Consider the following 15160-nt stretch of genomic DNA (forward strand, 5'->3'; position numbering starts at 1 on the left):
AGCAATGAAATACCACCAAATGAAAGCTCTATTAGTGAGAAGAAAAGGAGGTAAAATTCATTTGGGTGGTAAGTTGCATGACCGAGCAATAAACCGCTAAAGTTGTGGAGTGCCGATTTGTAAAAAAGGGCCTGGTCACTAGGGGGGTATAAACCTGTGGTCCTTAAGTGGTTAATATAGTTCAAAACATTAAGGTCCATTTACTTCTGTATGCATGTGGAATAGATTAGGAGGGGTAGTCCCCTCTGAATATTTTTTTCATATCACTTGGATATGCCACAAATGTCCGATAGGTGTGTGTCCCAACTCTGGAACCCACTTCTATCTCTAGAATTTGTCCCCAAAAGTGAAGGAGAGCGCACTGTAAGTGCTCAGCTATTTTTGGACCTCCCATAGCAATGAATGGAGAGCTTGCAGCGCAAGCGCTGCCAGGAAGTGCTACATACTGGATATATACAGTCCAGAGTGATTTGTTTATGTGGTGAAAACGGGTCAAACTGGAAGAAAAAGCTTGGGGAAGATGTGCATGAGGTAAGCAACTACATGAGTATATCTGTTAAAAACCATAGAAATCCCGGAAACCCCTTTTAACCACCTCCCGACCGCTGTAGGCGTATATGCGTCCGGGAGGTGGTTGCTTTACTCCTCCTGGACGCATATACGCGTCTTCTCGCGAGACGCGAGATTTCCTGTGAACGCGCACAGGCGCGCGCGCTCACAGGAACAGAAGGTAAGCGAGTGGATCTCCAGCCTGCCAGCGGCGATCGTTCGCTGGCAGGCTGGAGATCCGAATTTTTTAACCCCTAACAGGTATATTAGACGCTGTTTTCATAACAGCGTCTAATATACCTCCTACCTGGTCCTCTGGTGGTCCCTTTTGTTAGGATCGACCACCAGAGGACTCAGGTAGGTCAGTACAGTCCCACCAAACACTACACTACACTACACCCCCCCCCCCCCCCGTCACTTATTAACCCCTTATAAACCCCTGATCACCCCATATAAACTCCCTGATCACCCCCCTGTCATTGATCACCGCCCTGTCATTGATCACCGCCCTGTCAGGCTCCGTTCAGACGTCCGCATGATTTTTACGGATCCGATCCATGTATCCATGGATCCGTAAAAATCATGCGGACGTCTGAATGGAGCCTTACAGGGGGGTGATCAATGACAGGCGGGTGATCACCCATATACACTCCCTGATCACCCCCTGTCATTGATCACCGCCCTGTCAGGCTCCATTCAGACGTCCGCATGATTTTTACGGATCCGATCCATGTATCCATGGATCCGTAAAAATCATGCGGACGTCTGAATGGAGCCTTACAGGGGGGTGATCAATGACAGGCGGGTGATCACCCATATACACTCCCTGATCACCCCCTGTCATTGATCACCCCCCTGTCATTGATCACCCCCCTGTCAGGCTCCATTCAGACGTCCGCATGATTTTTACGGATCCGATCCATGTATCCATGGATCCGTAAAAATCATGCGGACGTCTGAATGGAGCCTTACAGGGGGGTGATCAATGACAGGCGGGTGATCACCCATATACACTCCCTGATCACCCCCTGTCATTGATCACCCCCCTGTCATTGATAACCCCCCTGTGAGGCTCCATTCAGACGTCCGCATGCGTTCTGTGGATCCAATCCATGTATCCATGGATCCGTAAAAAATCATGCGGATGTCTGAATGGAGCCTTACAGGGGGGGTGATCAGTGACAGGGGGGTGATCACCCTGATCACCCCCTGTCATTGATAACCCCCCTGTAAGGCTCCATTCAGACGTCCGCATGCGTTCTGTGGATCCGATCCATGTATCCATGGATCCGTAAAAAATCATGCGGATGTCTGAATGGAGCCTTACAGGGGGGGTGATCAGTGACAGGGGGGTGATCACCCTGATTACCCTGATCACCCCCTGTCATTGATAACCCCCCCTGTAAGGCTCCATTCAGACGTCCGCATGCGTTTTGTGGATCCGATCCATGTATCCATGGATCCGTAAAAAATCATGCGGATGTCTGAATGGAGCCTTACAGGGGGGGTGATCAGTGACAGGGGGGTGATCACCCTGATTACCCTGATCACCCCCTGTCATTGATAACCCCCCTGTAAGGCTCCATTCAGACGTCCGCATGCGTTCTGTGGATCCGATCCATGTATCCATGGATCCGTAAAAAATCATGCGGATGTCTGAATGGAGCCTTACAGGGGGGGTGATCAGTGACAGGGGGGTGATCACCCTGATTACCCTGATCACCCCCTGTCATTGATAACCCCCCTGTAAGGCTCCATTCAGACGTCCGCATGCGTTTTGTGGATCCGATCCATGTATCCATGGATCCGTAAAAAATCATGCGGATGTCTGAATGGAGCCTTACAGGGGGGGTGATCAGTGACAGGGGGGTGATCACCCTGATTACCCTGATCACCCCCTGTCATTGATAACCCCCCTGTAAGGCTCCATTCAGACGTCCGCATGCGTTCTGTGGATCCGATCCATGGATCCGTAAAAATCATGCGGACGTCTGAATGGAGCCTTACAGGGGGGTGATCAATGACAGGGGGGGTGATCAATGACAGGGGGGTGATCAGGGAGTCTATATGGGTGATCACCCCCCTGTCATTGATCACCCCCCTGTCATTGATCACTCCCCCCCTGGTAAGGCTCCATTCAGCCATTTTTTTTGGCACAAGTTAGCGGACATTTTTTGTTTGTTTTTGTTTTTTCTTACAAAGTCTCATATTCCACTAACTTGTGTCAAAAAATAAAATCTCACATGAACTCACCATACCCCTCACGGAATCCAAATGCGTAAACATTTTTAGACATTTATATTCCAGACTTCTCACGCTTTAGGGCCCCTAAAAAGCCAGGGCAGTATAAATACCCCACATGTGACCCCATTTCGGAAAGAAGACACCCCAAGGTATTCCGTGAGGGGCATATTGAGTCCATGAAAGATTGAAATTTTTGTCCTAAGTTAGCGGAAAGTGAGACTTTGTGAGAAAAAAAACAAAAAAAATCAATATCCGCTAACTTATGCAAAAAAATAAAAATTTCTATGAACTCGCCAGGCCCCTCATTGAATACCTTGAGGTGTCTTCTTTCCAAAGTGGGGTCACATGTGGGGTATTTATACTGCCCTGGCTTTTTAGGGGCCCGAAAGTGTGAGAAGAAGTCTGGGATCCAAATGTCTAAAAATGCCCTCCTAAAAGGAATTTGGGCCCCTTTGCGCATCTAGGCTGCAAAAAAGTGTCACACATCTGGTATCGCCGTACTCAGGAGAAGTTGGGGAATGTGTTTTGGGGTGTCATTTTACATATACCCATGCTGGGTGAGAAAAATATCTTGGTCAAATGCCAACTTTGTATAAAAAAATGGGAAAAGTTGTCTTTTGCCAAGATATTTCTCTCACCCAGCATGGGTATATGTAAAATGACCCCCCAAAACACATTGCCCAACTTCTCCTGAGTACGGCGATACCAGATGTGTCACACTTTTTTGCAGCCAAGGTGGGCAAAGGGGCACCTTTCGGATTTCGCAGGCCATTTTTTACACATTTTGATTTCAAGGTACTTCTTACACATTTGGGCCCCTAAATTGCCAGGGCAGTATAACTACGCCACAAGTGACCCCATTTTGGAAAGAAGACACCCCAAGGTATTCCGTGGGGGGCACGGCGAGTTCCTCGAATTTTTTATTTTTTGTCACAATTTAGCGGAAAATGATGATTTTTCTTTTTTTTTCTTTTTTCCTTACAAAGTCTCATATTCCACTAACTTGCGACAAAAAATAAAAAATTCTAGGAACTCGCCATGCCCCTCACGGACTACCTTGGGGTGTCTTCTTTCCAAAATGGGGTCACTTGTGGCGTAGTTATACTGCCCTGGCAATTTAGGGGCCCAAATGTGTGAGAAGAACTTTGCAATCAAAATGTGTAAAAAATGCCCTGCAAAATCCGAAAGGTGCACTTTGGAATATGTGCCCCTTTGCCCACCTTGGCAGCAAAAAAGTGTGACACATCTGGTATCGCCGTACTCAGGAGAAGTTGGGCAATGTGTTTTGGGGTGTCATTTTACATATACCCATGCTGGGTGAGAAAAATATCTTGGTCAAATGCCAACTTTGTATAAAAAAATTGGAAAAGTTGTCTTTTGCCAAGATATTTCTCTCACCCAGCATGGGTATATGTAAAATGACAGCCCAAAACACATTCCCCAACTTCTCCTGAGTACGGCGATACCAGACGTGTGACACTTTTTTGATGCCAAGGTGGGCAAAGGGGCACATATTCCAAAGTGCACCTTTCGGATTTCACCGGTCATTTTTTACAGATTTTGATTACAAAGTACTTCTCACACATTTGGGCCCCTAAATTGCCAGGGCAGTATAACTACGCCACAAGTGACCCCATTTTGGAAAGAAGACACCCCAAGGTATTCCGTGAGGGGCATGGCGAGTTCCTAGAATTTTTTATTTTTTGTCGCAAGTTAGTGGAATATGAGACTTTGTAAGGAAAAAAGAGGAAAAAAAAAAATCATCATTTTCCGCTAACTTGTGACAAAAAATAAAAAATTCTAGGAACTCGCCGTGCCCCTCACGGAATACCTTGGGGTGTCTTCTTTCCAAAATGGGGTCACTTGTGGCGTAGTTATACTGCCCTGGCAATTTAGGGGCCCAAATGTGTGAGAAGAACTTTGCAATCAAAATGTGTAAAAAATGCCCTGCAAAATCCGAAAGGTGCACTTTGGAATATGTGCCCCTTTGCCCACCTTGGCAGCAAAAAAGTGTGACACATCTGGTATCGCCGTACTCAGGAGAAGTTGGGGAATGTGTTTTGGGGTGTCATTTTACATATACCCATGCTGGGTGAGAAAAATATCTTGGTCAAATGCCAACTTTGTATAAAAAAATTGGAAAAGTTGTCTTTTGCCAAGATATTTCTCTCACCCAGCATGGGTATATGTAAAATGACAGCCCAAAACACATTCCCCAACTTCTCCTGAGTACGGCGATACCAGATGTGTCACACTTTTTTGCTGCCAAGGTGGGCAAAGGGGCGCATATTCCAAAGTGCACCTTTCGGATTTTGCAGGCCATTTTTTACACATTTTGATTGCAAAGTTCTTCTCACACATTTGGGCCCCTAAATTGCCAGGGCAGTATAACTACGCCACAAGTGACCCCATTTTGGAAAGAAGACACCCCAAGGTATTCCGTGAGGGGCATGGCGAGTTCCTAGAATTTTTTATTTTTTGTCGCAAGTTAGTGGAATATGAGACTTTGTAAGGAAAAAAGAGGAAAAAAAAAAATCATCATTTTCCGCTAACTTGTGACAAAAAATAAAAAATTCTAGGAACTCGCCGTGCCCCTCACGGAATACCTTGGGGTGTCTTCTTTCCAAAATGGGGTCACTTGTGGCGTAGTTATACTGCCCTGGCAATTTAGGGGCCCAAATGTGTGAGAAGAACTTTGCAATCAAAATGTGTAAAAAATGCCCTGCAAAATCCGAAAGGTGCACTTTGGAATATGTGCCCCTTTGCCCACCTTGGCAGCAAAAAAGTGTGACACATCTGGTATCGCCGTACTCAGGAGAAGTTGGGGAATGTGTTTTGGGGTGTCATTTTACATATACCCATGCTGGGTGAGAAAAATATCTTGGTCAAATGCCAACTTTGTATAAAAAAAAATGGGAAAAGTTGTCTTTTGCCAAGATATTTCTCTCACCCAGCATGGGTATATGTAAAATGACAGCCCAAAACACATTCCCCAACTTCTCCTGAGTACGGCGATACCAGATGTGTCACACTTTTTTGCTGCCAAGGTGGGCAAAGGGGCGCATATTCCAAAGTGCACCTTTCGGATTTTGCAGGCCATTTTTTACACATTTTGATTGCAAAGTTCTTCTCACACATTTGGGCCCCTAAATTGCCAGGGCAGTATAACTACGCCACAAGTGACCCCATTTTGGAAAGAAGACACCCCAAGGTATTCCGTGAGGGGCATGGTGAGTTCCTAGAATTTTTTATTTTTTGTCGCAAGTTAGTGGAATACGAGACTTTGTAAGAAAAATAAATAAATAAAAAAATCATCATCATTTTCCGCTAACTTGTGACAAAAAATAAAAAGTTCTATGAACTCACTATGCCCATCAGCGAATACCTTAGGGTGTCTACTTTCCGAAATGGGGTCATTTGTGGGGTTTTTCTACTGTTTGGGCATTGTAGAACCTCAGGAAACATGACATGTGCTCAGAAAATCAGAGCCGTTTCAAAAAGCGGAAATTCACATTTTTGTACCATAGTTTGTAAATGCTATAACTTTTACCCAAACCATTTTTTTTTTTTGCCCAAACATTTTTTTTTTATCAAAGACATGTAGAACTATAAATTTAGTGAAAAATTTATATATGGATGTCGTTTTTTTTGCAAAATTTCACAGCTGAAAGTGAAAAATGACATTTTTTTGCAAAAAAATCGTTACATTTTGATTAATAACAAAAAAAGTAAAAATGTCAGCAGCAATAAAATACCACCAAATGAAAGCTCCATTAGTGAGAAGAAAAGGAGGTAAAATTCATTTGGGTGGTAAGTTGCATGACCGAGCGATAAACGGTGAAAGTAGTGTAGTGCAGAAGTGTAAAAAGTGGCCTGGTCATGAAGGGGGTTTCACCTAGCGGGGCTGAAGTGGTTAAAACAGTCACATATCGCTCGTACATAAAGTGTAAAAGGACCCTTACGCCCTATTAGATCTTATGATTTTCAGGCCAATTATGGGGAATAAGTGCTTATAGGAATGCTCGCTCCCGATAATTGGCCCATATAATCGATAAGGCGAGGAACGAGCAAATGCCCCTTTGTCGGCTGATGGGCATCTTTGATTAGCCATGGTCTGTCTAAACCCAGCTGAATCAGGTGTTTGTAGCATGTAGCGACCCTCAGTGGCAGTAGGCGTTCTTATCTTCACACCCTTTAAGTGGCCCTTATAGTTCACGACCTTCTACATTAAAAGGCAATTTGAGGCTTAGCTGAACTACCGATAGTGAGAGAGCTTGGCTCTAACCCCAGATAAATAAACGTGAATAGACCAGAATGAACAGATCAGATCTATAGGAAGCATTGAAATTGAACATGAAAGCGCCCACTAGACAGCGATTAGTGAATAATTAGACCTTTTCCATTCAGAGCGGGGTGTGGACGAGATCAGGCTATTTATGTGCTGGATAAATAGAGAAGTGAGCATGTTTGTTCTGCCTAATCCCTTATGGATGTTTTATTTGTTTAAATAGCTTTAAATGAGTTTGAGTAATGTCCCGATGTTATCTGTGAATTACCTGCCGCCCCTATAAATAATGGCCAGGCCAAATATAGCCACAGTATATAGCACGAGGGTAAAGATTGACACAGTTTATCTCTAGCACATGAATGGGTACTGTACACAAGGGACATCTTAATGCCTATTGTCGGCTTGTTAAAGTGGTCATTATTTTTGCAATATCCATTGTTCACCATTTACAAATATTCCTTAAAGGTGTGGAGATGTGCTCGGGCTTGTGGAACGGCATGATGGACGACTTTGTACCATGTTCAACTGGAAACAGAAATAGCCGCCTATTATTTATGATCACAAGAAGAAGGGTTCACACTTCATAGTCCACCTTTTCCCCCAGAGCTACAGTATATCCAGTCAAGAGATGTATTGACCGCGCTAGTCCTCAATACCTCTGGGGATAGTCCTCTCTAGCTACTGCAAGAACCAGGCTGGCCATAGCCATGAAATCGTTATCTGGCAACTTCAGCTGTTTTTCCCAGTCGTAGAACATAACTGGTTGATACAGTGATCTGCAGCATTGGATTTTCCTGCCTGTCGCCAGTATAATCTGACGTTTACATTCTGAGTGTCCAATTTGCAGTTTTTTAAGTAGAAGAAGCCTGTTTCTGTATCTGATTACCTTTGTTCAAAATCAAATAATGTTGTAAAGCTATGGGCCACATATACACAGGGATGACCACATCTCTCCAGGTCCTTCTCATATTTATGGATAGACTTTTACTTGATTTTGATATTGATGGGATAGGTCATCAATATCAGATTGATGGGGGGGGGTCCAGTTCCTGGCACCCACGCTGCTCAGCTGTCTGAAGAAGACATGACGCTCCAGCCTAGGTCAGTGACGTCACGTTCATCACATGGCCTAGGTCTGTGATGGCTAACCTCTGGCAGTCCAGCTGTGGTGAAACTACGACTCCCAGCATGCTCCACTTATTTCTATGGAGTTCTGAGAACGGCCAAGCAAGTGTGCATCTTGGGAATCATAGTTTTACCACAGCTGGAGTGCCGGAGGTTAGCCATCACAGGCCTAGGTGTAGCTCAGTCCAATTCAAGTGAATAGGCCCTGCAATACCAAGCACAGCCACTATACAATGTCCCTATGCCCGGAAAACTGAAGAGGCCATGGCACTCACCGGAGTGGAGATATCAGAACCCCACTGATCAAATACTGATGACCTATCCTGAAGATAGTAACAAAAAATAGTTGTGGAATCGCACTCGCCAGATCTTGAGGTCGTCCGGTATGCAACAGCCTACCTGGAGTCCAAGATTCATCAGGGCTCCTGCGTAACAAATCCCAGGAAAGAAGATGGAGGCAGCATGTCCGGTATAAAAACCCTTTAATGGGAACCGCCAAGTGAACAAGCGTGCAACAGGTCGTGACGTTTCGGCTGATCCACAGCCTTTATCAAACACCTTTATCAAAACCCCTTTAACACCTTAACGCCCCAGGACGAAATGGCTCGTCCTCAAACGCCGGCACTTAGCGCTCGAGGACGATCCGCGGTTACTGACCGCCGGATCCGTGCTGCATCCACCAGCATCGGCGATGACGCCGATGCCGGTGGATTAACCCCTCATATGCCGCGGTCAGCGCTGACCGCGGCATATGGGAGGTTTGCGCTCCCTCACCTGATGGATCGGGTCCCCGCTGTGCTGTCATCTCATCCCGCAAAAAATGAGACCCTACCTTTATATAATCGCCAAAAAACTGAAAAAACTATGGCTCTCAGACTATGGAGACACTAAAACATGATTTTTTTGTTTAAAAAATGAAATCATTGTGCAAAACTTACATAAATAAAAAAATTGTATACATATTAGGTATCGACGCGTCTGTGACAACCTGCTCTATAAAAATACCACATGATCTAACCTGTCAGATAAATGTTGTAAATAACAAAAAATTTATAAAAACGGGCCAAAAAACCTATTTCTTGTTACCTTGCCTCACAAAAAGTGTAATATAGAGCAACCAAAAATCATATGTACCCTAAACTAGTACCAACAAAACTTCCACCCTATCCCATAGTTTCTAAAATGGGGTCACTTTTTTGGAGTTTCTACTCTAGGGGTGCATCAGGGGGGCTTCAAATGGGACATGGTGTCAAAAAAAAAACTGTCTAGCAAAATCTGCCTTCCAAAAACCGTATGGCATTCCTTTCCTTCTGCGCCCTGCCGTGTGCCCGTACAGCAGTTTACGACCACATATGGGGTGTTTCTGTAAACTACAGAATCAGGGCCATAAATATTGAGTTTTGTTTGACTGTTACCGTATTTTTCGCCGTATAAGACGCACTTTTTCTCCCCTGCGTCTTATACGGCAAATGCTGTCAGTTTTACATCGCAAGCTGCGATGTAAAGCGAGCGGGGACTCGGGGAGGGACTGGGAGGAGGAGCTGGGGCCGGCAATAGCGGCGGGGCGGTGCAGTCACTGTACTATAGCCCCGCCGCTCCGGTATACTAATATAATATGTCTTATTTAATAGTTATTAAATATGCCCCTTTATTCCTAATAGTACCTTAAATCCTAAGAGCTTCAGTACAATGCAGGCCGGGCGGGCGGCAGCGTAACTCCCTGATGTCACGTGCCTGCGCCGCCTACTTTATGAATGAAGCAGGCGGCGCAGGCAAGTGACGTCAGTGAGTGACGCGCCGCCCGGCCTGCCTGCCTCCATTGTACTGAAGCGGTTAGGATGTAAGGTACTATTAGGAGTTGGGGGGCATGTTTAATAACTATTAATTGAATAAGACATCTTATATTTGTATACTGGAGCGGCGGGGGATCTGTGGATGGCACAGTTATGGGCTGGGAGGGTCTGTGGATGACACATATATAACAGTGCCATCCACAGATCCCCCCCTGTAACAGTGCCATCCACAGATCCCCCCCCTGTAACAGTGCCAGCCACAGATCCCCCTGTAACAGTGCAAGCCACAGATCCCCCCATAAGTGTCCGTAATCCACAGATCCCCCCCATAACAGTGTCCGTCATCCACAGATCCCCCCCATAACAGTGTCCGTCATCCACAGATCCCCCCATAACAGTAATAAGAAAGAACCGGCACTCACTGTCGTCTTCAAAGAAAATTGATGTCTTTATTGGTCACATACAATTGTGACTCGACGCGTTTCGACTCACGTCTGGAGCCTTTCTCAAACGTATGGATATGGATATGGCATACAAACATAGTGAACATGTGGGATTTAAATAGACCGCCAAAGCGGAAGTGACGTCACATAGCCATGGTAATGAGATACACAAAACAAATAGAGTCAAAATGCAATTGAAGAAAAGATCCCAGCCGCAACAATCGCCATAGTGATTATAATAATGTTACTAAAAATATCTATATAATGATAGCAATATTAAGGGATGATGCAGATTGTGATGATGCCGCTGGGATGTCTTCAAGTTTTCTGCAAAAAGACCAGAAAAAATATTAAAATTATAATGACAATTTTAAGCACATAATAATAAATGGAGAGAGAAATAATGACAAGTATATAATGTATCCAAAGTATCCTGGAGATTTACAAGAAACTATGAAGGTCATAATCTCTGTTCAAGCCTTTGGGCTCCAATGTTTGCAAAGTGTGAATCCAATAGGATTCACGCTTCTTCAACATCTTAACCCTATCACCACCTCTGCGAGGTTGCGGCACATGTTCGATTATCTGAAAGCGCAATTGTGATTGACCGATTTAATCACAATATATCACAATTGCGCTTTCAGAAACGCGTCGAGTCACAATTGTATGTGACCAATAAAGACATCAATTTTCTTTGAAGACGACAGTGAGTGCCGGTTCGTTCTTATTATTTGTGTGAGATCGTTATCTCAGGACGCGTGCACCACGCTATTTTTTCAGAGTGCCAGCTGTTCATCATTTTTGTATCCCCCCATAACAGTGTCCGTCATCCACAGATCCCCCCATAACAGTGTCCGTCATCCACAGATCCCCCCATAACAGTGTCCGTCATCCACAGATCCCCCCCCATAACAGGGTCCGTCATCCACAGATCCCCAGTAATAGTGCCATCCACAGACCACCATTAGTTCCAAACCCACCAAACACACAGCACACCTTTTGGTTAAAAATATATTTTTTCTTATTTTCCTCCCCAAAAACCTTATACGGTTCGCGTCTTATACGGCGAAAAATACGGTAACTCTTGCTTTGTTACTGAAAAAAATGGATTAAAATGGAAAATTTGCCAAAAAATAGAAATTTCATCTCTATTTGGCAATAACTCTTGTGGAACACCTAAAGGGTTAACAACGTTTGTAAAATCAGTTTTGAATACCTTGAGGGGTGTAGTTTCTTAGATGGGGTCACTTTTATGGAGTTTCTACTCTAGGGGTGCATCAGGGGGGCTTCAAATGGGACATGGTGTCAAAAAAAAACAGTCTAGCAAAATCTGCCTTCCAAAAAACGTATGGCATTCCTTTCCTTCTGCGCCCTGCCGTGTGCCCATACAGCAGTTTACCACCACATATGGGGTGTTTCTGTAAATTACTGAATCATGGCCATAAATATTAAGTTTTGTTTGGCTGTTAACCCTTGCTTTGTAACTGAAAAAAAAATATTAAAATGGAAAATCTGCCAAAAAGTGAAATTTTTAAATTGTATCTCTATTTTCCATTAATTCTTGTGGAACACCTAAAGGGTTAACTATCTTTGTAAAAATCAGTTTTGAATACCTTGAGGGGTGTAGTTTCTAGAATGGGGTCATTTTTGGGTGGTTTCCACCATGTAAGCTTCACAAAGTGACTTCAGACCTGAACTGGTCCTTAAAAAGTTGGTTTTTGAAAATTTTGGAGAAATTTCAAGATTTGCTTCTAAGCCTTGTAACATCCGCAAAAAAAAAATCATTCCCAAAATGATTCAAACATGAAGTAGACATTTGGGGAATGTAAAGTAATAACTATTTTTGGAGGTATTACTATGTATTATAGAAGTAGAGAAATTGAAACTTAAAAATGTGCAAATGTTTCCAAATATTTGGTAAATTTGGTATTTTTTTTATAAATAAAAATACATTTTTTTTACTCCATTTTACCAGTGTCATTAAGTACAATATGTGACGAAAAAACTATCTCAGAATGGCCTGGATAAGTCAAAGCGTTTTAAAGTTATCACCACATATAGTCACACTGGTCAGATTTGCAAAAAATTGTTTGGTCCTTAAGGTGAAAATGAGCCCGGTCCTTAAGGGGTTAAAGGTAACCTCTAAAATGCAATTCAATCTGCAGGTAGCACGTTACATAATAACTGATATATAGCTTTGTGGAAAAGATATAGCATAACTTGTGTTTGTCATTTAATTCTCTGCTCTTTTTATGCTTAGCAGTCCAGTGGGCGGTCTTATTCAGTGACTGGCACCTGTCTCTGCAAGTACAGTGAGAGAGAGAAGACCGCCAATCACTGCACAGGACCGCCCACCGACTCCTAAGCCAAAATGACAGGAGTTTTCCAAAAAGTAAAGTCGATACACTCATTAAATTGGGTTCTCCTGAAAAATGTCCTTTCTGCGAAGTCCGTTAGACAGGTAAGGTTTTTGGGAGTTTAGCCACTGGTACTTCTGTCATATCAGAGCTGGACGCTGGTGATTGAACACGTAGAAGCTATTAAAAAGTTATTAAAATCAGAACAACTTGAAATTGTCTTATGTTCCACCAAATGGTATATTCAATCTTAAGAATGATTCTTAAAGTCCCGTCTTACTGTAAGGCACTCACTTCTGTAAAATGAATACTAAGTATTCCTCTTAAAACGCTGGCAATAGTCAGTACTTTAGGGCTGTAGGGAGCCTCATCCCTGACAAATCCCAGACATTATTTAATGTTTGTAGACTCTAGATATCACAAGGTTAGACCATTAACAAATTAAGAGCCCATTTGGAGCCAGATTAAATGTTACAAGATAGCATTTTCTAAAACTAATTAAAGCTTAATAACTTTAATAAATTAGGTTGCCGTAGATACAGAAAAAAAAACTACATTTGTATTCGAGTGAGTAAGATCGCGAAGTTCCAGTCAGGTCAGAATAATAAATGGCTTCTCTCCACTGGTGAACTGTTGTCTCCCGCTTGTAATGTGTTTCATTATGCAGTTTTCACATTGGCCAGCCGCTCGTTTTACGGTAGCACTTCATCCTGCTACATTACTAAACCTTTAAAGTGGAAAAAGCCAATAACCTATGGAGAGATGGCCCCGAAGCGCAGCAATTTGGCAGGGGGATGTATTGAAATGGTTGCCTTCTTCTGCGTTAATAACCTTGTGGAAATGTTGCCTTTATGTGAAGGTTACAAAGGTTCATTATTTCACTAAATAACGCTTTATAATAGGGGGGGGACTGGATTGCCGGTAACAGGAAATCATTGTAAAATATTGAAATTATTTTGCACGTATAAATAACTGTTTATAATGGACGTCTAGAAAGATGTTAAGCTTAAAGGGGTTGTCTCATCATGGACAATGAGGGCATATGCGCCCTCCTTCACTTGCGGGGCTCTTTTCTCCCACCGCTGGGACCTGCACCTATAAGACAATAGGGGCATATCAGCCCCAATGCAATGCAATTAAATAATTTTATAGCTGACCGTAAATGCTGGCGATGACTTCTTATCGGTATATTGAGCCATAGATGTGTATTACTTATAATCTTTATCATTCATTATGGTTTTCCAATGTGTCTGTTATTTTGGTCTAAGTTGGCCAGAAAAACGAAGAATTCTGGTTGGCATTCTGATGGAAGTGATTAGCAAAATCCAATATGACTCTTAGCATAGCCACAGACAAATATATGGTTTCTGTGTTTTAATTCCCATTCTTATTTTCCTGACTTCTAGGAGCTGTATCCTGCCTTCTGCATCCATAACTGGGGGGTCTGATCTGGAGCGACTTCCCACTGCAAGCACCTGCATGAACCTTCTCAAGCTTCCAGAGTTTTATGATGAGAATCTTATGAGGAGCAAACTGCTTTACGCTATAGAATGTGCTGCCGGCTTTGAACTGAGCTGAGTCGAACTTAACCTCCAATGTGGGATTGAAAACTGGTGCCTACATAGAATTCCCCATGAAACTGAGACATTTCAGGAATCCTGGCTTTATGACATCAGTAGTAGACATGAAATTTGCCATCGACTTTCATCAAGTAAAAATTGCTGTTTTATTGAGAACAATTTTCCAAAAATAAAATCACTATTTAAATAATGTGACCAGTCTGCAAAAAATTAACCAAAGATGATCACTTGGCTTAATGCTGTTTGGATCGAAAACCTCCAGATGCTGGCGGTATGTATATACAACCAGCAGACTGGTACCATAAAGGCATAAAACAGGGTCCGGATCATCTACAGTAGACATCTCTGCCAACGACCAGCAGAGCAAAGGCGCCTTACGGCCAATCCTGCCTGCATCAGAAATAGTACAAGAATTTGAACTGTCTCCATTGTGTTCCCTTCACTACCTGCCCCATTGGCTGGTAGACGTCAAGCATCATTTCTAGTATTTTATTTCTATTAAAAAGACCCCTATGGAGAGATTGTACTATGGGTTTTAAGTGCTTCTGTACAATGTACATCACGATAAAGTTGTGAATATACAAAAATTGCTTTGCTTCAGTTCTCATAACTGTACAGATTTTTTTTTATCAGATTTATTGTTTTTTGTCATGTAGTACAGTCCACTGTCATGGCTCTGGAGGAGAATATATGGTAACATCTATTAAATATTATTTCAGACTCAGTCTGCTCTGTCAGTCTTCGTTAATGTGATATTAATAAATGGGACCCCCTCCAAATT

The 15160-nt window shown here is 43.1% G+C and overlaps 1 protein-coding gene across 1 annotated transcript in view; it reads left to right on the forward strand.

Annotated features, from left to right (window-relative positions):
• The window catches only part of LOC122939485 (ubiquitin-protein ligase E3C-like), a 103881-nt gene extending 88976 nt beyond the window's left edge, over window positions 1-14905 (forward strand). Inside the window, 2 exon segments of the mRNA XM_044295554.1 lie at window positions 14206-14235; window positions 14237-14905. Coding sequence (XP_044151489.1) covers window positions 14206-14235; window positions 14237-14377 — 171 coding nt within the window. The 3' untranslated portion in view covers window positions 14378-14905.
• Window positions 14906-15160: the final 255 nt, after the last annotated feature.

The sequence above is a fragment of the Bufo gargarizans genome, chromosome 5 (genome assembly GCF_014858855.1).
Source record: "Bufo gargarizans isolate SCDJY-AF-19 chromosome 5, ASM1485885v1, whole genome shotgun sequence".
Classification (NCBI taxonomy): Eukaryota; Metazoa; Chordata; class Amphibia; order Anura; family Bufonidae; genus Bufo; species Bufo gargarizans.